General features: G+C 59.6%; 1 protein-coding gene across 1 annotated transcript in view; it reads left to right on the top strand.

Moving 5' to 3' along the window:
- BICRA (BRD4 interacting chromatin remodeling complex associated protein) overlaps positions 1-19460 on the top strand; it is a 50533-nt gene extending 31073 nt beyond the window's left edge. Inside the window, exons 6-16 of the mRNA XM_036274181.1 lie at positions 601-666; positions 2509-4464; positions 5096-5272; positions 12693-13325; positions 13476-13656; positions 13906-14015; positions 14909-14970; positions 16383-16531; positions 16635-16729; positions 16918-17020; positions 17503-19460. Coding sequence (XP_036130074.1) covers positions 601-666; positions 2509-4464; positions 5096-5272; positions 12693-13325; positions 13476-13656; positions 13906-14015; positions 14909-14970; positions 16383-16531; positions 16635-16729; positions 16918-17020; positions 17503-18602 — 4632 coding nt within the window. The 3' untranslated portion in view covers positions 18603-19460. The remainder of the gene's footprint in view (positions 1-600; positions 667-2508; positions 4465-5095; positions 5273-12692; positions 13326-13475; positions 13657-13905; positions 14016-14908; positions 14971-16382; positions 16532-16634; positions 16730-16917; positions 17021-17502) is intronic.
- Positions 19461-20069: the final 609 nt, after the last annotated feature.

Genomic DNA, 20069 nt, shown 5'->3' with positions numbered 1-20069 from the left:
AGACAGAGTATTTAGGACACCTCCTGGATTTTGGCCTGAGCAACTGAGTGGATTGTGATACTGGTTTCTGCAGTTGGGAGTTGGGGGTGGATTCCAGAAATCCATGGGGGACGGTTGGATATACCAGTCTGGGGAGACATCAGGATGGAGAGGGACATTGGGAGGCCGCTGTGGCCATGGACAGACGGTCCCTGGGCGCTTAGGTGGAGGCCGGGCTCTGTCCTAGGTACTGAAGGCGCTCCTGGAAACCAGCCCAGTGCCTGCCCGCCCGAGACAGCCGCAGCACCGAGCTGGGCGCCTGGCTGGTGGGACGTCCGGGTACTTGGACTGACTTAGTGAGGAGGGACGGAGAGTTCTTGGGAGGAGGTGACATGTATGACAAGCCCTGAAGGATGTGTTACCAAAGAGACACAGGGCAGAAGGCAGGGCACGGCATGGGCAAAGGATTCTCGAGTCAGGAGAACTCGGAAGCCAAGCTGAGAGACTCAGTGTTGGGGACGCCTTGCCCCCCACTTCATCTTTGTCTTTTTATTCTAGAGCAGGGGCTGGCTCGCTGCCCAGCTGACTTTTGACCTTGGGCGGGGGTGGGTCTTGTTGCAGCTCGACAGCGATGACCTCCTGGATAATCCCGGGGAGGCCCAAAGTGCCTTCTATGAAGGTCCCGGGGTAAGTGGCTCTGGGCTTGGGGAGGGCCGCAGGCTCCCGGGCTTCACCCCAGTTGCCCACGGCAGCGACAGCCAGTGGGAGGGAGGCCCTGAAGGCAAGGGGGGGGGGGTCATGCTGGGTGGAGGGTAGACGGCAGCCCCCAGAGCACTGTGGGTGGGAGGTATGCGGGGCTTTGCTGCTGGACCACCCTGACTGCCCTGGCCTGGGTGGGACCTCGGGGGTCAGCTGGTGCAGAGCTGTTCTGGGGAGTTGAGGCACATGCCAGCTCTGGGGTTCACTGGGCCCACTTCTCTGGGAAAAAGGGGATGTGGGAGCCTGGAGCGTCTGTCCTTGCTCAGCTGTTGGGGGGTGACCTGGGTGGGAGAAGGGCAACAACTGATACAGACCTGTCTCCATCTGGAAAGTGAAGGTGGGGTGATGGACAAAGCCCAGAGCAGGGATCACAGTGGACATTTATTGAGCACGGCTGTGCTTAGCCCATCACTGATTGTCAGCGTCCTTCCCTCTCCTCTCCCCCCTCCTCTCCTCTCCCCTCTCCTCTTCTCTCCCCCCTCCTTTTCCTCCTCCCCCTCCTTTCCCCTCCTCCCTTCTCCCCCCTCCCTCTTCATCATTATAACGATCATTTACTGAACACGTATTACATGCTAGGCCCTTTACAGTAATTTTCATTTAGTTCTCAAAACTGTAACAACATTCTGAATAACTTATCTTTTATAATATAAATGATTACATCCAGAACCCAACAAATAGACATCATTTCATGTTATTACTTTTATAGACCCAGGAGTGATGATGAACCTATATTCTTATTCCGTGATCATTATTCTCATCATTGCTATCACTTTTTTTTTTTTATCCTCACCCGAGGACATTTTTCCATTTATCTTTAGACAGATTAGGAGGGAGGGAGAGAGAGAGAGAAGTATTGATGCGAGAGAGACACATCGACTGGTTGCCTCCTGCATGACCCTGACCAGGGCCAGGGACAAACCGCAACCGAGGTATATGCCCTTGGCCGGAATCGAACCCAGGTCTCATTGGTCTGCGATCTGATGCTCTAACTGCTGAGCCAAACCAGCCAGAGCTTTGCTATCACTTTAATACCCACGCAGTCCCTGGTCGGGGCCTAAGCACCTCCCATACGTGATGTCAGTGCAGGTCACGACCATCCCAGGAGGCTCTCTGGTCACATATCACAGGATTCCATGCTGTGAGCAAACTTATTTTCTGTGGACTCTGCTCAAATGTGCATATACACAGTCAGACCCACGGGTCCCGGATCGTGCGTGGAAAGCACTTACGAAACGTCTGACCCACGTGCAGTAGCAGCTACTGCTGTGACATTGAATAGAACCACACGCTCTTTCATGAGAGCCCTTTGGGGCCAGGCTTGTTTGGATTCAGGGAAGGTGATGCTGGGGGGTGGTGCACGTACAACACGCCCGTTCACCTCCCCGTGGTCACATTCGGCTCACGTTACGTGGATAAATTATGCTTTTCCCCGAGAGTGCCACGTCGGTTCTGGTCAAGTCTTGCTTCCAGTGTGTTATGAAAACATTTGCGGTTTTTAGAGCCTTTGGGGTATTGGAATCGCAGGTGAGAATTAGGGACCCGAACGACTGTTTAGTAAATGGTTTTCACTGCACTCACTGGTGTGTAAGATGGGTGAGGAGGTTACGCAAGCTCCACAGAGCCGCCGTGGGGGAGCTGGGATTCAGACCGGGTCCAGCCCCCAGATGTCTGGCGGCCGCTCTGGCACCGGAGGGCGCTGTTTCCGCTGTGCCCTGAGCCCAGCCCTTTGCTAATCTCAGCTCTTTTCTTCCCACCTTGTTTGGCCTCCAGCTACATGTGCAAGAAGCTTCTGGCAACCACTTGAACCCAGAGCCTAGTCAACCAGCCCCCAGCGTGGACCTAGACTTCCTGGAAGATGACATCCTGGGCTCACCCACGGCAGGGGGCGGCGGCGGGGGCGGCGGGGGCGCTGACCAGCCCTGCGACATCCTCCAGCAGAGCCTCCAAGAGGCCAACATCACTGAACAGACGCTCGAAGCCGAGGCTGAGCTGGACTTGGGCCCCTTCCAGCTGCCTACCCTGCAGCCCGCGGATGGCGGGGCAGGCCCAGCAGGTGCCGGAGGGGCTGCCGCTGTGGCCTCGGGGCCCCAGGCCCTCTTCCCGGGGGGCACGGACCTGCTGGGACTGCAGGCCCCGCCCACCGTGCTGACCCACCAGACGCTGGTGCCGCCCCAGGATGTGGTCAACAAAGCCCTGAGCGTGCAGCCCTTCCTGCAGCCCGTGGGCCTGGGCAACGTGACCTTGCAGCCCATCCCGGGCCTCCCGGGCCTGCCCAACGGAAGCCCTGGAGGCGCCACCGCGGCCACGCTCGGCCTGGCCCCCATCCAGGTGGTGGGCCAGCCGGTCATGGCGCTCAACCCGCCCACCTCCCAGCTCCTGGCCAAGCAGGTGCCTGTCAGCGGCTACCTGGCCTCGGCGGCCGGCCCCTCGGAGCCAGTAACCTTGGCGTCAGCCGGCGTCTCACCCCAGGGGGCTGGCCTGGTCATCCAGAAGAACCTCCCGGCCGCCGTGGCCACCACGCTCAACGGGAGCTCGGTGTTTGGAGGGGCGGGAGCAGCCACCTCGGCAGCCACCGGGGCGCCCTCAGGGCAGCAGCTGGCTGTGGCCCCGGGCCTCAGCACGTCGCCGCTGGTCCCCGCGCCCAACGTGATCCTGCACCGCACGCCCACGCCCATCCAGCCCAAGCCTGCCGGCGTGCTGCCCCCCAAGCTCTACCAGCTGACACCCAAGCCTTTCGCCCCCACGGGCGCCACGCTCACCATCCAGGGCGAGGCGGGGGGCCTCCCGCAGCAGCCCAAGGCCCCCCAGAACCTGACTTTCATGGCGGCAGGCAAGGCCGGCCAGAACGTGGTGCTGTCGGGCTTCCCAGCGCCCGCCCTGCAGGCGAATGTCTTCAAGCAGCCTCCGGCCACCACCACGGGGGCAGCCCCGCCTCAGCCCCCTGGGGCCCTGAGCAAGCCCATGAGCGTCCACCTCCTGAACCAAGGCAGCAGCATCATCATCCCCGCCCAGCACATGCTGCCCGGCCAGAACCAGTTCCTGCTGCCTGGCGCGTCCGCCGTCCAGCTGCCCCAGTCGCTCTCGGCCCTGCCGGCCAATGTGGGTGGGCAGATCCTGGCGGCCGCGGCCCCCCACGCAGGCGGACAGCTCATCGCAAACCCCATCCTCACCAACCAGAACCTGGCCGGCCCGCTGAGCCTGGGCCCGGTGCTGGCCCCCCACTCCGGGGCCCACAGTGCCGCCCACATTCTCTCGGCTGCCCCCATCCAGGTGGGCCAGCCGGCCCTCTTCCAGATGCCCGTGTCCCTGGCTGCGGGCAGCCTGCCCACGCAGAGCCAGCCGGCACCCACCGGGCCGACTGCTGCAACTGTCCTCCAGGGCGTCACTCTGCCCCCCAGCGCCGTGGCCATGCTCAACACCCCCGACGGTCTGGTGCAGCCGGCCACCCCTGCCACCGCCGGGGAGGCCACGCCTGTCCTCACGGTGCAGGCAGCCCCCCAGGTGCCCCCCACAGTCAGCACCCCACTGCCTTTGGGCCTGCAGCAGCCGCAGGCACAGCAGCAGCCCCCCACACAGGCCCCCACGCCCCAGGCCACCAACCCGCCTCAGGCTACCACCCCCCAGCCCAGTCCGGTCCTGGCATCCAGCCCAGAAAAGATCGTGCTGCCCCCCTCTGCCGCCACGGCCATCCTCACTCAGGACTCCCTGCAGATGTTCCTGCCCCAGGTAACCAGGGCCGGGTGGGCAGGCGAGGAGGGGTGTGGGGGGGGGGCTAGGGGAGGGGGCTGCTGTGGAGAGGGGCTGGGCACAGCCAGACAGTGACTGGGGAGGTCTTTGGGCTAGGAGAGCACCTCAGAGATGACACCCCTGCCCTGGGTACCAGTGTCCCCTGCGAGGCCCGGGGGTGACAGGGACTGATGGACAGGAAGACAGACTGACAAGGAGAGGGGCCGACTGACAGCAGACGGGGAGAGGAATTGACTTGACACAGGAGAGGGACAGGCCGACAGGGAGAGGGGACTGGTTGACAGACAGACAGATATGGAGAGTGAACGGCTGACAGACGGACAGCCCTCCTGCTCCAGTGCTGGGGAGTGATCACAGGAGCATTGGACGGATGGACAGATGGACAGACCGGGAGGGAGAGGGGCAGGGTGAGGTGAGGCAGGGACTTCGTGGAAGGAGCTGCCCAGACTGTGGCCTCCTGGTGCCTGGACCTCAGGTGCCAGCCTCTTGGTGCCCCTTATCCCCAGTTCCCACCCCCTCTCTGGACCGTCAGTGGGGTGGAAGGTGCCGGGTGGGGGATCTGGAGGTTCCCGGGGGCAGCCTGGTGACCCATGCGGGCTGCCCGTTTCAGGAGAGGAGCCAGCAGCCCCTCTCCACCGAGGGCCCCCACCTCTCCGTGCCCGCCTCGGTCATAGTCAGCGCCCCGGCTCCCGCCCAAGACCCAGCCCCGACCAACCCAGTCGCCAAAGGAGGTGGCCTTGGCCCTCAGGCCTCCGACGGCCAGGCTTCCCCAGCGCCAGCCCCCCAGGTAGAGAACCCCAGCAGTCTGTCCTAGCCCAGACCAGCCTTGCCCCGCGCTCTCCTCCGCTCCCCTTCCTCTGGCTGCCCTGCCTGCCTCTCTGTCTCGCTGGCTTGGGAAATGGCATTCTCCTTTGCTTCTCAGATACTCCCTGAGGGTCTCCTGACAGTCATGGACACTTGAGACCAGGGCCAGCCCCGGGGGAGCCCACACGCTAGGCAGGAAGTTGATACACGTGGCAGGAAACTGATGACTTCCTAAAATTATCATTTTCATATCTGCATCAATAAAACATCCAGAGAGTTCACATTTCAAAAGATACAGATGAGAAGCCCCTTCCCCTGTACCTTAGCCTCCCTCTCTCCCTCCTTTTCTGTGCACAGACAGCAAAATGACACCTGGATTATTTTCCTTCCATGTTGACGAAAGTGGTAGCATCCTCTGCGTGCAGGTTCGCGCCTTGCTTTTATCCCTTCAATTCATCTTGGAGACTACTTCATGCTTTTATACAGCTGCATAGCATTCCATCATGTGAATGTACTGCTATTTATTTAACCGTTACTCTTTGTTGTGGGGCATTTTGGTCACTTTCTGTCTTAACCTATTATAAGCAAAGCTGCAAAGAATGACTGTGCATCCGTCGCTTTGTAGGATAAGTTCTCAAAAAGGAAGTCGCGCCCTGGCCAGTTAGGCTCAGCGGTTGAGCGTCGGCCTGCGGACCAGAGAGTCCCGGGTTCGGTTCCCGCTAGGGGCGCAAACCACCAAAAAAAGAAAGTTGGCGTGTCTTAGAGCAGATGTATTTGTAGTTTTGACAGGTATTGCCAAATTGCTCTCCATGGAGTATAAATTGGTTTCTTCTTTATCATCAGTATATATGGTCTATGCCTATTTTCCCACGGCCTCAGCAATATATTCAACTTGGCCTGTCCAGTAGGCAAAAAACTGTCTTGTTTTAATTTGCATTTCTTCTGCTGTGAATGAGGCCGGGCAGGTTTTCACAGATTTAAAACTATGTGTGTTTTCTTTTCTATGGAATCGTCTGTTCATACCCTTTGCCTTTCTGACACTTAGGTTGTTGGTTGTTTTCTTGTTGATTTGTAGAAACTCTTTATATATTCGGAAATTTAGCTTTTGTCTCATATGGCACACGAGAGGTTAGGGAGAGCCGGCCACCCTTTATTCTGGAGGGGTGGGTGTCATGCTCATTCAAAAAGGACCAGTGGAAGGGTAGATTGGGGTAGGAAGGAAGGGGAGGGGAGAGCATCAGTGAGGTCCAGGATGGCGGAAATCACCTGGGCCTTGGCCCCAAACAGTCAGGATTTCACTCGCATGTGATTTTAGTATCATGTGACTTGAAGCAACCAGTTTCTTCCTTCCGTCAAGAGGAGGGTGGGACTTGGTACGTGCCAGGCTCTGCTGACCCTGAGCATCCCCTGGAACTGCTGACCCTTGTTTTTCTCATCTGGGAAACGGGGTGATCATTTCTTATCGAGCCATTAGGAGTGAATGAGGTCACACATGCTTCGCGCAGAGTAAGGCCTTCATACATATGTACTGTTATTATTTTAACCTTTGTTGTTACGGGGTGGAGCATGGGTCCTATCCAGAGGGCCATGGGCCATGATGGCATCAGGTCACCTCCCCACAGGGAGGAAGAACAGGCAGTCAGACAGGACCAGGGGCGCCTGGCCTGGGAGAGACCCAAGTTGGAAAGGTCACATGCAGGCCTGGGTCCCTCCGGCAGGCGGCTTCCCCTCCTCCAGCCTCCTCCCCAGCTGTGGCCCAGGGCGGGGAGGGTCCCTTCTCTGAGCTCTGGTGGAGAGCCCGGCCAGGGCGCGTTTGTCCTGTGTCCCGTGTCCTGTGCTATCTGCAGACACTTGCCAAGCACCTGCTGGATGCCGGGTGCCCGTCGAGACTCCCTCATCGGCTGCCCAGCCATCCCAGTTCACCCAGTACTGAGGAGGTTCTTGGGATAAAGGACTTCAGTTTTAAAACGGAGACAGTATAAACTCCACGAGGGCAGGTTTTGTCTATTTCATCCCTGCTGTATCCCCAGTGCCCAGACATTGCCTGGCACACAGCCCGGCGAGAGTGAGTGGGGGAGGGAGCCCAGCCACCGCCTCCGGCCACCCCCGGGAGCACCCGCCCTGTGCCGAGGACGCCACCGTGAGGTCAAGGGAGGGCCATGACGAGTGGGCACCAGGTGTGCTTCGCCGTCCCGGAAAATTGTGGGTGGTCATTAGGAACAGAGGCTCAGGAACCCTGACTCTGCCACCACAGGCTCTGTGACCTTGCCACTCTGTGCCTCAGTTTCCTTACCTGTAACATGAAGAGGAGAGTAGTATCCACTTCACCAGGTTGCTGGGAGGGACAACTGGAGTACAGCAAGTGCTTGGACAGGGCCGGCATGCTGAGAGTCTTACAAAGTGCAACAGGCCAGGCAGGCTTGCTCTAAAGGGCCAAGAGGAAACATTTCGGGCTTGGGGGTCTCTGTCCATACAGTCATCCCCCTTTATCTGTAGGTGATGCTTCCCAAGACCCCCAGGGGACGCCTGAAACCGAGGGTAGTACTGAGCTCTTTACATGTGAGAGAGGCGAACTTTGTTCTGTGAATTGTTTTTCCCGATATACACATACCTAAAGTTTATAATTAGGCACAGTGAGCAATTAATTAATAAAATATAAAATATATTTTATAAAATATAAAAGTTATGTGAATGTGGCATTATTTGTTGATTGTTTTTAGCGATTTGAGAGAGAGAGATTTGTTGTTCCACTTAGTTATACATTCATTGGTTGCTTGTGTGTGCCCTGACCAGGGATCGAACCCGCAACCTTGGGTATCGGGACGACACTCCAACCAACTGAGTCACACTGGCCAGGGCCGCTGGTAATGTTTTGTTTTGTTTTTATCCTCACCCGAGGACACTTTTCTATTTTTTGTTCAGATAGAGCGGGAGGGAGAGAGAGGAAGAGAGAGAGAAACATCGACGTGAAGGGACACATCGAGTGGCTGCCACCCGCACGACCGACCAGGGCCGGGGACAAACTGCAACCGAGGTACGTGCCCTTAGCGGGAACCGAACCCGGGTCTCTCTGTACCGCAGGCCGACGCTCCAACCGCTGAGCCAAACCGGCCAGGGCTGGTAATGTTTTTGATGCGGAAAGTTTTCATCCTTTTTTTCTTTCCATTCACTGAAAACGTTTTTCATTTTTTAAAGTAGGCGTTATTTCATATGGTTCAGTCATCAAAAAGAGGGGGAAAGTATCCCACCCCATGCCAAGCCCCCGTTCCCTCCGGCAGCCACAGTAACTTGTTTTCCTAAACCCTTACAGTTCTGTGTGCGCATCGGCCTGGTACCCATTGGGGGTGACACTGCTGTCCCATTGCTCTCTGCCCAGAGCCGGCACAGGACAGTCCGTATCCACAGGCTCTGCATCCACGGAATCGGCCAAACACGGATCGAAACTGTTCAGGGGAAGAAGTTTCCAGAAAGTTGGTCCTTGAATGATGCAATGTAACAACTATTTACATAGCGTTTACATTGTATTAGGCATTAGAAGTGATCTAGAGACGATTTAAAGTTTATGGGAAGATATGCGTAGGTTATATACAAATACTACAACGTTTTACGGAAGGGACCTGAGCATCTGAGGGTTTTGGTGTCGGGGGTGGGGGGGATCCTGTAACCAATCCCCTCCAGTAAATGCTATATTAGACTACGTCTAGGCTCTGGCGCTCCACACAGAGCTGCAGTAGATCTTGTTCACGTCTTATTTCCCACACGAGCGGGGGTGTCGTCTGACCACTTCCCAGAAGCCTGTGTGCTGGAACAAAGCAGATGTGCACTTATCATTTGGGTAGCTGCTGCTGAGTGGCGTTCCTCTGGAGCTGTAGGTCATCATGCCAGTTTAGACTCCCACCAGCAATATACGACAGTGTTTTTATGAGACACAACTTTTTCCTGATGTGATGAGTGAAAATGGTTCTGTAGGGTGCTTTTGATGTGCATCTTATTACAGGTGAACTTGCGTGTCTCTGGAAATACTCTAGCCTTTTGTGTTTTCTTTCTTATGCATTGTCTGGTCATATCTTTTACCCCCCTTTTCTCACTGGTTGTCATTCTTAGTGATTTCTAGAGGCTCTTTACATATGAGGGAGATGAACTTTGTTCTGTGAATTGCAGATATTTTCCCCAGTATATCATTTGGTTTTTTACTTTGTGGTGTGTGTGTGTGTGTGTGTGTGTGTGTGTGTATTCCTCTACTGCTTATTTATTTATTTATCTATCTTTGTTAATCCTCACCCAGGGATATTTTTTCTGTTGATTTTTAGAGAGGGTGGATGGGTGGGGGAGAAACATCAATATGAGAGAGATATCAATTGGTTGCCTCTGCATTTGCCCTGACAGGGTCGGGGACTGACCCTGTAACCCAGACATGTGCCCTTGACCAGGAATCGAACCCGCAGCCCTTCAGTGTCCAGGCTGATGCTCTAACCACTGCAGCACCAGCCAGGGCTAAATTTGGGTATTTTTAAATTTCATTTTTAAACCATTTCCAATACATGCAAAGTTGCATGAATAGTGCACGGAAGTCATGGGAGTTCTTTACCCTTTGACCAGATGTATCAGTTATGTGTGGGCTGTGCAACAAATTACCCCAAAACTTAACCCCTTAAAGCCACCAACACCAGCTTGTCTCAGACAGTTTCTAGGTAGCAAGAATCTAGAAGTAGTCGCTGGAGGGTTCTGGTTGGCCACCTCTCTGGAGTTGAAGATGTGAACCAGGGCTGCAGTCATCTGGAGGCCTGACCGGCCTGAGACCTGGCTTCCGGGATCGGGCCCTCCCGTGGCTGTGGCAGGAGGCCTCGGCTCCCCCGCAGGGGCTTCCACCAAAGCTAATGATCCCACGGAAAGAGAGTGGGGCTGTGCCTAGAATGGAAGCCACCTTCTTTTTTGTAACCTAACATTGGAAGTAGCATATGATCACTTTGGCCGGTTCTCTTGGTCACGGAGACCAACCCTAGTATAGTGTCGCAGGAGACTGGATATGAGGAGGTGGGGTCGATCGCTGGGGGCCGTCCCAGAGGCTGGCTGCCACACCAGACTTGACCCAAATACTCTGCTACATTCCCTGAATCCTTAGCTCTCTCGGTAGCATTTTTTCCCCCAAGTCACTTGGGAATCAGTTGCAGACATCAGGCTCCCTTACCCTTTAATATTTTAGTAGAGTATTTCAGCCCTTGGGAACAGAACATTCTCTCACTTGACTATGGTAGAGAGATTCAAATCCAGCAGATTTAGCACGGAGACAGCACTGTTATCTAATCCAGGTCCATGAGGCAATTAGCCAGTGTCCAGCCGTCTCGTAGTGTTCTCCTTGCTTCCCGGCCATTCCCACGCGTGTGTTTTGGCCATGTGTTTAGGGAGGTGTGGAGAGGGCCAGCTCTCTTCTGACTCACCCAGCCACACACCTGTTTTGGGTCATTTGGGCTGGTTTCCTGTTTTGTCTCATGAATACTCCCACGGTAGAGGGTCCTGCGAACAAGGGCCCGGGGGCTCCTAATGGCAGATGCCTGGAGTGGACCAGCAGGTCGGAGGTTGGGCCTTTTCCAAGTCACCAGACCAAACTGCCTTCCAGAGGGCTTATCCAGGTGACAGTCTCACCGGCTCCCTGTGAGAGCTAGGGTTGCCCCCTCAGGGGGTGGTGAGCCCTTGGGATATACGGCTTGAGTGGGTGAGTGATTTGTTTTTGTTTTGAATTGAAGTCGTTCAGGGCCAGGCTTGGAGGGGGTGCTGAAGGGTCCAGAGGCTCGGAGCCTTCAGGCAAGTCATGTCTCTGAAGTCATGAGTCAGCCCACTTTGGGGGCTCAGAGCAGAGAGCCCCAGCCTCGAAGCATGGGCCCTGGGTGGCCTTGGGCAAGCCCCTGAGTCCTCCTGGGTCAGCTCTGAAGTCCTGGGTGGTGGTGAGACAGGGAGACTCTGGACCGGTCACTTCCGCTCCTGGCTTCCATGTCTCATCTGTGAAATCAGTGTCACGTGATTATAGCTCTTGGGGCGTGGATGACCACACGCGTGGCCGCAGGTGGCCAGCGTGCTTGCTGGATGGTGTGAGCTGTCACCAGGGTGGGGGTCCTGTGATTGTGCTGGTGATGGCGGCACAGTCACCGGAGGCAGCGGCTGAGGTCATGGTTCTTGGGGAGGTGACCTGTGGGGAGGGGAGCGCAGGGGGCAGGCGTTGTGGCTGAGACGTGCGTGCTTCAGGCGGGGTCGCTGTGTCTGTGGACTAGAACTGTGCCCGGATCTGGTGTGCAGGTCTGATACGCGCACACACACCACACTCACGTGTGCACACACATGTCCGTCCCTGCAGGCTCACGGGCCACCCAGGTAGGCCTGCGGCCCTGACCACACAGGCACACAGAGGATGGGGCCTGGGGTTCACAGGCTGGTGTCCAGAGGGGCCGGGCCCTGCCCCTCAGTTGCCTTTCTCATCCTCAGCTCCCTGGGTCCCCTAGTCCCCCACTGTGCCCTCCGAGGCCCTCAGCCCCACCCCAGTGTCTGTTTTCCTTGGTTAGCTAGACAGGCCGGGATTGGCTGCTGGGTCGCTGCCCCGCCCAGCGCCTCCTTCCCCTGCTGCTTGTGCTCCGCTCCTTGGCCCCCGCCTCCCCGCTGGACAGCTGGTGTGGTGGCGCCTGCTGCTTCCTCTGCTGCTGCCCCCACCCTGCAGAGCTCGCCTTTATGGGGGAGTGGGGTGTGGGGCATATGGGGAGGGGGAGAGATCAGAGGGCAGAGGTATGGAGGGGATGAGGTGGGGGACAGGTGCAGGGGTGAGGGAGGGGTGAGGTGAGGGACAGGCACAGTAGTGGGGGAGGGGACGGGGTGGAGGACGGGTGGGGGACAGGTGCAGGGGTGAGGGAGGGGATGAGGTGGAGGACAGGTGCAGGGGTGAGGGAGGGGTGAGGTGGAGGACAGGTGCAGGGGTGAGGGAGGGGTGAGGTGGAGGACAGGTGCAGGGGTGAGGGAGGGGTGAGGTGGAGGACAGGTGCAGGGGTGAGGGAGGGGTGAGGTGGAGGACAGGTGCAGGGGTGAGGGAGGGGTGAGGTGGAGGACAGGTGCAGGGGTGAGGGAGGGGTGAGGTGGAGGACAGGTGCAGGGGTGAGGTGGAGGACAGGTGCAGGGGTGAGGGAGGGGACAAGGTAGAGGACAGGTGCAGGGGTGAGGTGGAGGACAGGTGCAGGGGTGAGGTGGGGAGTTGAGAGAGGCTAGGATAGCCTCTATCATAGTGGGGTTCTTCCAGGACAGGGGGTTGCTTAGAAGGGTGGTTTCTGGTGGGAGTGGCCGGGGTCCCCACTGTCTTGGGGCAATGGGAGCCAAGGTTGGTTCTGACCCCTGCCCCCTCCCCTCTACCTCCCTCCCCTGCCCAGATCCCAGCAGCGGCTCCACTGAAGGGCCCAGGCCCCTCCTCGTCCCCGTCACTACCTCACCAGGCCCCTCTGGGAGACAGCCCCCACCTGCCCTCCCCACACCCCGCCCGGCCCCCTTCTCGCCCACCCTCCCGACCCCACTCCCGCCCGCCTTCCCAGCCCCAGAGCTTGTCCCGCCCCCCCTCAGAACCTGCTCTGCACCCTTGTCCCCCACCCCAGGCTCCCCCTACTCTGCCTGGCATTTTTGTCATCCAGAACCAGCTGGGTGTCCCCCCACCTGCCAGCACCCCTGCCCCCACTGCCCCAGGCCCACCCCAGCCCCCCCTGCGCCCCCCCTCCCAGCCCCTCGAGGGGCCACTGCCCCCAGCCCCCCACCTCCCACCTGTCTCCACTTCCTCCGTCGTGGCCGCCTCCGAGACGTCCACCAGGCTGCCAGCCCCCACGCCACCCGAATTCCAGCTTCAGTTCCCTCCCGGCCAGGGGCCCCACAAGTCCCCCACACCCCCTCCAACCCTCCATCTGGTCCCCGAGCCCTCAGCACCCCCCCCACCGCCTCCTCGGACCTTCCAGATGGTGACCACCCCCTTCTCGACACTGCCCCAGCAGAAGGCTCTTCTGGAGAGATTTCACCAGGTAACGGCTCGGCCCCTGCACGCTCCACAAGCCCCGCCCTGCCCTTGTCGCCTGGTCGGAGCCCCTCCCACTTCACCCCCAGCCCTGGTGCTTGGCCACCCCATTTCTAGCGTGTGCCCCCCACCCCTCAACCACCTGTCCCCTCCTCAGGTGCCGCCCGGAATCATTCTCCAGAGCAAGGCCGGGGGACCCCCCGCCGCCCCGCAGACCTCCGCCAGCCTGGGGCCCCTCGCCAGCCCCACTGCCTCTGTGCTGGTCAGCGGGCAGGCCCCATCTGGGACCCCCACCGCCCCCAGCCATCCCCCTGCCCCGGCACCCATGGCCACCGCAGGTAGGGGAGGGGCCGCCCACGAAGGAGAAATGGGGCCTGAAGGTGGGTGGGGGCTGAGCTGGGGGTGTAAACCCAAGGGGCGCTCAGACCTCAGAGGCCACGGACAGTGGAAGAAGGGCTGTCCCCCAGATCCGAGGGCTGGCCGGGTCGCCGAGTCCAAAAAACTGGAGCAGAGCAGGGTGCTTGGGGTCCCAAGGAGGGGGACTCTGCGGTGACCTCTGAGCCTTGTTTCCCCCCCCCATTCCCCAGGCCTCCCTCCTCTGCTTCCTGCTGAGAGCAAAGCTTTTGCCAGCAACCTCCCGACCCTGAGTGTGGCCAAGGCTGCAGCCTCTGGGCCCGGGAAGTCCTCTGGGCTGCAGGTAAGGGGCCGCCAGAGCGGAGGGCCGGGGCCGGGCCACGTCCCCTGGGGCAGGGGCCACGGGCAGGCTGCCGGTGGTGAGGCGAGTCCAGGCCGCGGGTGAAGAGCAGGACAGGCTGGGCAGGGGGCCTGCGAGGAATGAGACAGTTGCTCAGACCCCAGACACCAAGGTGACAGGGCGGCGAGGAGAGAGGGCCCCGTGAGCCCTCAGTGTGGTCGGTCACGGGGCGGGAGCAGGCGAGGCGCTGAGACCTAGGAGGAGAGGCAGGTAAGACTGCAGGTGTCGGCTCAGGACAGGCGGACAGAGATGCACGAGAGGGTCTGCTGAGACCCCAGACGGGCAGGGGCTAGGGGGGAGAAAATGAGGCAAAGACCACCTGTGAGAAATGGGGGCGACAGGAAGACAGGACACATCTGCAGATAGGAGAGGGACAGCTGGGTGGACCGTTTGGAGAGACTGGAGACAGGATTCACCGGAGGCCCCTCGGGAAGACAGCGTGGGAGAGGGGAGAGGTCACGGTGAAGGACCTGAGGCAGGATGAGGAGCTGGTGGGAAGAAGGTCTGCAGACCAGAAGGGACACGGGCCGCGTGAGGAGCAGGGAGGGGGACACCGGAAGGGCTCCCGGGGTCCCGAAGGGGGCAGGCAGAGACCGAGAGACCCATGCGTGAGAAGGGGCTGGAGGGGCCCTGGCTGAGGGTGCCCGGGCTCGTACCTGCTCGTCACCCTCTCCGGGCCGCGTTCCCCACTGCAGGGTCCCCCGCAGGTTGAGTGTCCTGGGCAGGGCAGCACCCTACTGGGGAGACCCCTCCTGTCTGTCCCGGGCTGGGGCAGAGGGTCAGGGCCAGGGGGGGAAGGCTTCGCTGTGCACCCCTCACTGCCTTTCTCCCCGCAGTATGAGAACAAGCTGAGTGGCCTGAAGAAACCACCCGCACTTCAGCCCAGCAAAGAAGCCTGGTGAGTGGCAGCGCCGCCCTCAGGTCCACCTGCCCCTGCGCCTTCCCAGAGGCCTGTGCGGGGGAGTGAGGCCCACCCTGCAAAAGTGGGGCGAGGCAGGCCCGGATACAAATCCCCGGCCCACCTCCTCTTAGCCCTGCGGTTTCCCAGGGCCTGTTCGCTCACGTGCCCTCAGTCTCTCTCTGGAAATGGGCAGTGACGGTCCTGATAATAGGCTGATGGCTGAGGATTTGATGAGACCAAGAGCACTCCTGGCACTGCGAGGCTGCTAGCTTCCAGAAGGGGGCGCCGTGTGCCCTGGTCACTGGCACCCTCAGCACCTCACACACGGCTGGCTGGGTGGATGGAGGGATGGGTGTTTGGGTGGATGGAGGGATATTTGGGTGAATGGGGATCTGGATGGGTGGGTGGATAGGAGGATATTTGTGTGGATGGAGGGATGGGTGTTTGAGTAGATAGATGGATATTTGGGTGGATAGATGGATATTTGAGTGGATGGAGGGATGGGTGTTTGGGTGGATAGAGGGATATTTGAGTGGATAGAGGGATATTTGAGTGGATAGAGGGATATTTGGGTGGATAGAGGGATCGGTGGATGGAGGGATGGGTGTTTGTGTGGATAGATGGATATTTGGGTGGATAGATGGATATTTGAGTGGATGGCTGGAGGGATATCTGGGTGGCTGGAGGGATATCTGGGTGGGTGGAGGGATATCTGGGTGGGTGGAGGATGGGTGTTTGGGTGGGTGCATGCTTGCCTGCGTTCTCTCCCTCTCCTGCCCTCCTTCCACCAAGAGTATTGGTCAAGTCTCACTCATTGCCCAGTCCTGTACTGGGCTCTGGAAACACAAGACAGACCAAGTCCTGCCCCCCGTGGTGTGTGGGGGCCGCTGGTCTTCAGCACAGGGTGGGACCAGCCTGTCTGGTGGGGGAGACCATCCCACGACAGAGAGACAGAACTCCCTGTAACTTGTGCTGTGGTGGAAAGCCTTGGGAGAGAAGAGGACTTCACTTACCAGCTGATCAGCCTCCTGCTCTCCTCAGGGTTGCTCTGGGGCCTGGCAGCGCGGGGCTATGCTGCCCCCCGGTGGCAAGAGACAGGATAGCATCGAGATGAGTTTCAGGCTCCGGCAGCTGACTCCCAGCTCTGCCTCTTCCTCACTGAGTTTTGGGTGGAGGTACTTCACCTCTCTGGGCCCCATTTCCTCTTCTGTGAAATGGGGGTGACGATAGCACCTACTTCCTTCGGCTGTCAGCAGAGATTCAGTGAGACAGGTCAAGCACGCTCAGCACCCGATGGCGCCTGCTTCCCAAGTTTCTCTTGCTCCTGCTGCTGTCTGCCGTGGGGCCTGGGGCTGGGGTCCTGTCTCCTGACCTCACCACCCCTCTGCTATGTGGTCTCCGCCCCCCAGTTTCCTGGAGCATTTGCACAAACATCAGGGCTCCGTCCTGCACCCAGACTACAAGACAGCCTTCCCCTCCTTCGAGGACGCCCTGCATCGCCTCCTGCCCTACCACGTCTACCAGGGCGCCCTGCCCTCCCCCACCGACTACCACCGAGGTGAGGTCTCCGGGGCTGCCCCCCCTGTCCCTGCTGGGGGGTGCGCGCCCTGCCCCGCCAGCCGCCCTCAACGTCTGCCTCTGGCCTCCGCTCTTCTCCGCAGTGGACGAGGAGTTCGAGACGGTCTCCACGCAGCTGCTGAAACGCACCCAGGCCATGCTCAACAAGTACCGCCTCCTGCTCCTGGAGGAGTCGCGGGTAGGGGGGCTGTCACTTTCTCCCCCCGGGGACCCTGCCCTTCCCCCACGTGAGGAGGGAGGGAGGCAGGGAGGCTGGCCTTCAAATCACAAGAAGGACGGTTTGGCATCCGCTCCCATCCTCCCGAGGTACTCGCGTCCCCTCCCTCGCTCCTGGCTTCTCCACTCGCCCATCTTTTCCCCCCTCAGAGGGTGAGCCCCTCAGCGGAGATGGTGATGATCGACCGAATGTTCATTCAGGAGGAGAAGACCACTCTGGCCTTGGACAAACAGCTGGCCAAGGAGAAGCCTGGTGAGAGGGAAGGGAAGGGAGGGGAGGGAGAGGTGTCTTTCCTTGCCCCAGAGTTAGACGGGGGGGGGGGGGGGGGGGGGGGCGCGTGGCCGCAGCTTACTCTGGCCAGGCGCTGGTCTCCCTGAGAACTGAGTTCCTCTCGCCGTGTTCTTTCCACCCCTGGATCCTGGCATGGAGGGCACACACCTCCACCTCCAGGAGGATGGGAAAGCAGGTTGCAGAGCCCGGACTAGGGGGAGCAAGGAAGTGCCCAGGTTGCAGAATGTGAGCGGCGTCCAGTCGCAGGTGCCATGTGTGTGCCCGACCCCGCACGCTGCTGGGGTTGCGAGTTGCTGAGAAGGTCTCAGCGCTAAGGCAGGGCTCAGCCCAGGCCCGCAGATAGTAGGTGCTCAGAGCTCGCCCCCTCTCCCAGCTGTGCTCTGCCCGGACGCCCACGCAGTCCCTGATCCCCGGGGGTTTTCTTGGCCCCCCTCGTTCTACAGATGAGTACGTGTCTTCCTCGCGCTCTCTCGGCCTCCCTGTTTCGGCCTCTTCTGAGGGACATCGGCTTCCGGGCCACGGCCCACCACTGTCCTCAGCGTCTGGGGCGCCCGCCCAGCCCCCCCTGCACCTGCCCACCAAGCTGGTGATCCGACATGGCGGGGCCGGCGGCTCCCCCTCCGTGACCTGGGCCCGAGCATCCTCCTCGCTGTCCTCCTCTTCCTCCTCGTCCTCGGCGGCCTCCCTAGATGCCGATGAGGATGGCCCGATGCCCTCCCGCAATCGCCCTCCCATAAAGACCTACGAGGCCCGAAGCCGCATCGGCCTCAAGCTCAAGATCAAGCAGGAGGCTGGGCTCAGCAAGGTCGTCCACAACACGGCCCTGGATCCGGTGCACCAGCCCCCACCACCGCCCCATGCCGCCCTCAAGGCGGCGGAACCCCCGCCCCGGCCCCCGCCGCCACCCCAGACCACCACAGGCCAGATGAATGGCACCGTGGACCACCCTCCGCCGGCTGCCACAGACCACAAGCCGCCGGCCCCGCACTGCCCCCGCCTGCCCCTGCGGAAGACATACCGCGAGAACGTGGAGGCCCTGGGCGGCGGGGCGGCCGAGGGCGCGGTGCCGGGCAGGGCCCGGGCCAGCAGTCCTGCCCCACTGCCCGCCAAAGTGGACGAAGCCACCAGCGGGCTGATCCGCGAGCTGGCTGCGGTGGAGGACGAGTTGTACCAGCGCATGCTGAAGGGGGCCCCGCCGGAGGCCCCCGCCAGTGCCGGACAGGGCAGTGGCAGCAGGGACCCCAGCTGGGAGGCGCCCCCGCTGCCCCCTGCCAAGAGGCGCAAGTCCGAGTCCCCCGACGTGGACCAGGCCAGCTTCTCCAGCGACAGCCCGCAGGACGACACGCTCACCGAGCACCTTCAGAGCGCCATCGACAGCATCCTGAACCTCCAGCAGGCCCCCGGCCGGACACCTGCACCCCCGTACCCTCACGTCCCACCAGCAGCAGTCACGCCCGCCTCCCCGTCACCCCTGCACAGGCCGGAGGCCTACCCACCCTCCAGTCACAACGGAGGCCTCGGCGCCAGGACGTTGAACAGATAACACCGGGCTGGTCTTCCCTTCCCTCCCCCGCTCTGTGCGACGCCAGGGGCAGCTGGGAATCTGACCTCAGCCTCCTGGGGGCACGAGCCGGGATCCCCTGAGTTTTTCTTGCCTAAGTTATTTGAGTCACAAAGGCCTCTTTCCCCACCACCAGATTCAGCTGGGATGTTGGGTGGGGGTTGTGGATTTAGGGGAGGGGCTGTAAATGTAAAGGAGGGGTAAAACTGGTGTCTCGTCCCATTTCTTCCCACCTCCAGCCGCACTCCACCCCTCCACCTGGGGGACATGTGTTTGTCAGGGATGGGGGCACCCTAATCGTTCCCCCTGCTCACGAGTGTCTGGGTACCAGGCTTGTCTGTGTGGCCTTATCATCCAGGCCTGGAGCGCGCTCGGAGCTGGGAGGGTCCTTGGAGGCCGCGCTCAGCTTCGCAACACCGCCCCCAACAGGCCATAAAAGGAAATGCAGGGGAGGGCGGCGTGAGCCAGCACCGCAGGACCCCGTAGGGCACCTGCCACGTCCCTGTGTGTGCGCCCAGCTCCTTGTCCTGTGTCCCTGTGTGTGTGCTCGAGTGAGCAAGAGAGAGAGAATGATTTCGAACCCTCCCGCCCCTCGACTGAAATCTGAGCACCTCCAAAACAGGAAACCGGGGTCTTCTTCCCACCCCCGCCCAACCAGTCTTCCCTCTGTTCTTCCTGCCGCCAGCCACCCGCGCCAGATTTTGAAATCTCGGAGAAAAAACTAGTACTGTAAGATAAATTTTTTTGTACTGTATTTATTGTGTATAACGATTTTTTTAATGGAGAATTCTGTACATTTAGAACTCTTGTAAATTAAAAACCGATCCTTTTTTTAAAACTACTGATGCCCCCTCAGCCCTTTGCTTTTGGGTCTTTGGGGGGTTTGGAGTCGGGGGGTTGGGGAGAAACCTGGGTGGCGATGGGGTTGGAGAGGGCTTAGTCCACATGTTTTTGTTGAGCACCTACTGAGTGCCAGGCCCTGTTCTGAGCTCAGGGGTCCTGCGAGGCAGAACTCTGCCTCGAACACCGCCCCCAACAGGCTGTAAAAGGAAATGCAGGGAAGGGGCTGCCAGAGCCAGCATCGGAGGACCCCCGTAGGGCACCTGCCTCCTCTCTGTGAACCAGGCAGACAGAAAGTCCTTCCCTGGGTGGGGGGCTTACTGGAGGAGGAAGAGAGTGAACAGTTCAACCAAACAGCTGTTTTTAAAAAAGAATAATTTGATTTTTAGAGAGAGAGAAACATTGATGCGAGAGTGCAACATGGATCGCTGCCTCCTGCACACCCCCTGTCTGGGATCAAGCCTGAAACCCGGGCATGTGCGCTTGACCAGGAATGAAGCGGGAATCAACCTGGTGACCTTGTTGCACTCACTGGATGACGCCCAACCAACTGAACGAACCACAACTGTCAAGGCCAAGCACTTAAAAAAAAAAAAAAATCCCATTTCC

Source organism: Molossus molossus, unplaced genomic scaffold, assembly GCF_014108415.1.
Source record: "Molossus molossus isolate mMolMol1 unplaced genomic scaffold, mMolMol1.p scaffold_m16_p_21, whole genome shotgun sequence".
In the NCBI taxonomy this organism is placed as follows: domain Eukaryota; kingdom Metazoa; phylum Chordata; class Mammalia; order Chiroptera; family Molossidae; genus Molossus; species Molossus molossus.
This window is presented reverse-complemented; position numbering and strand designations above follow the sequence as displayed.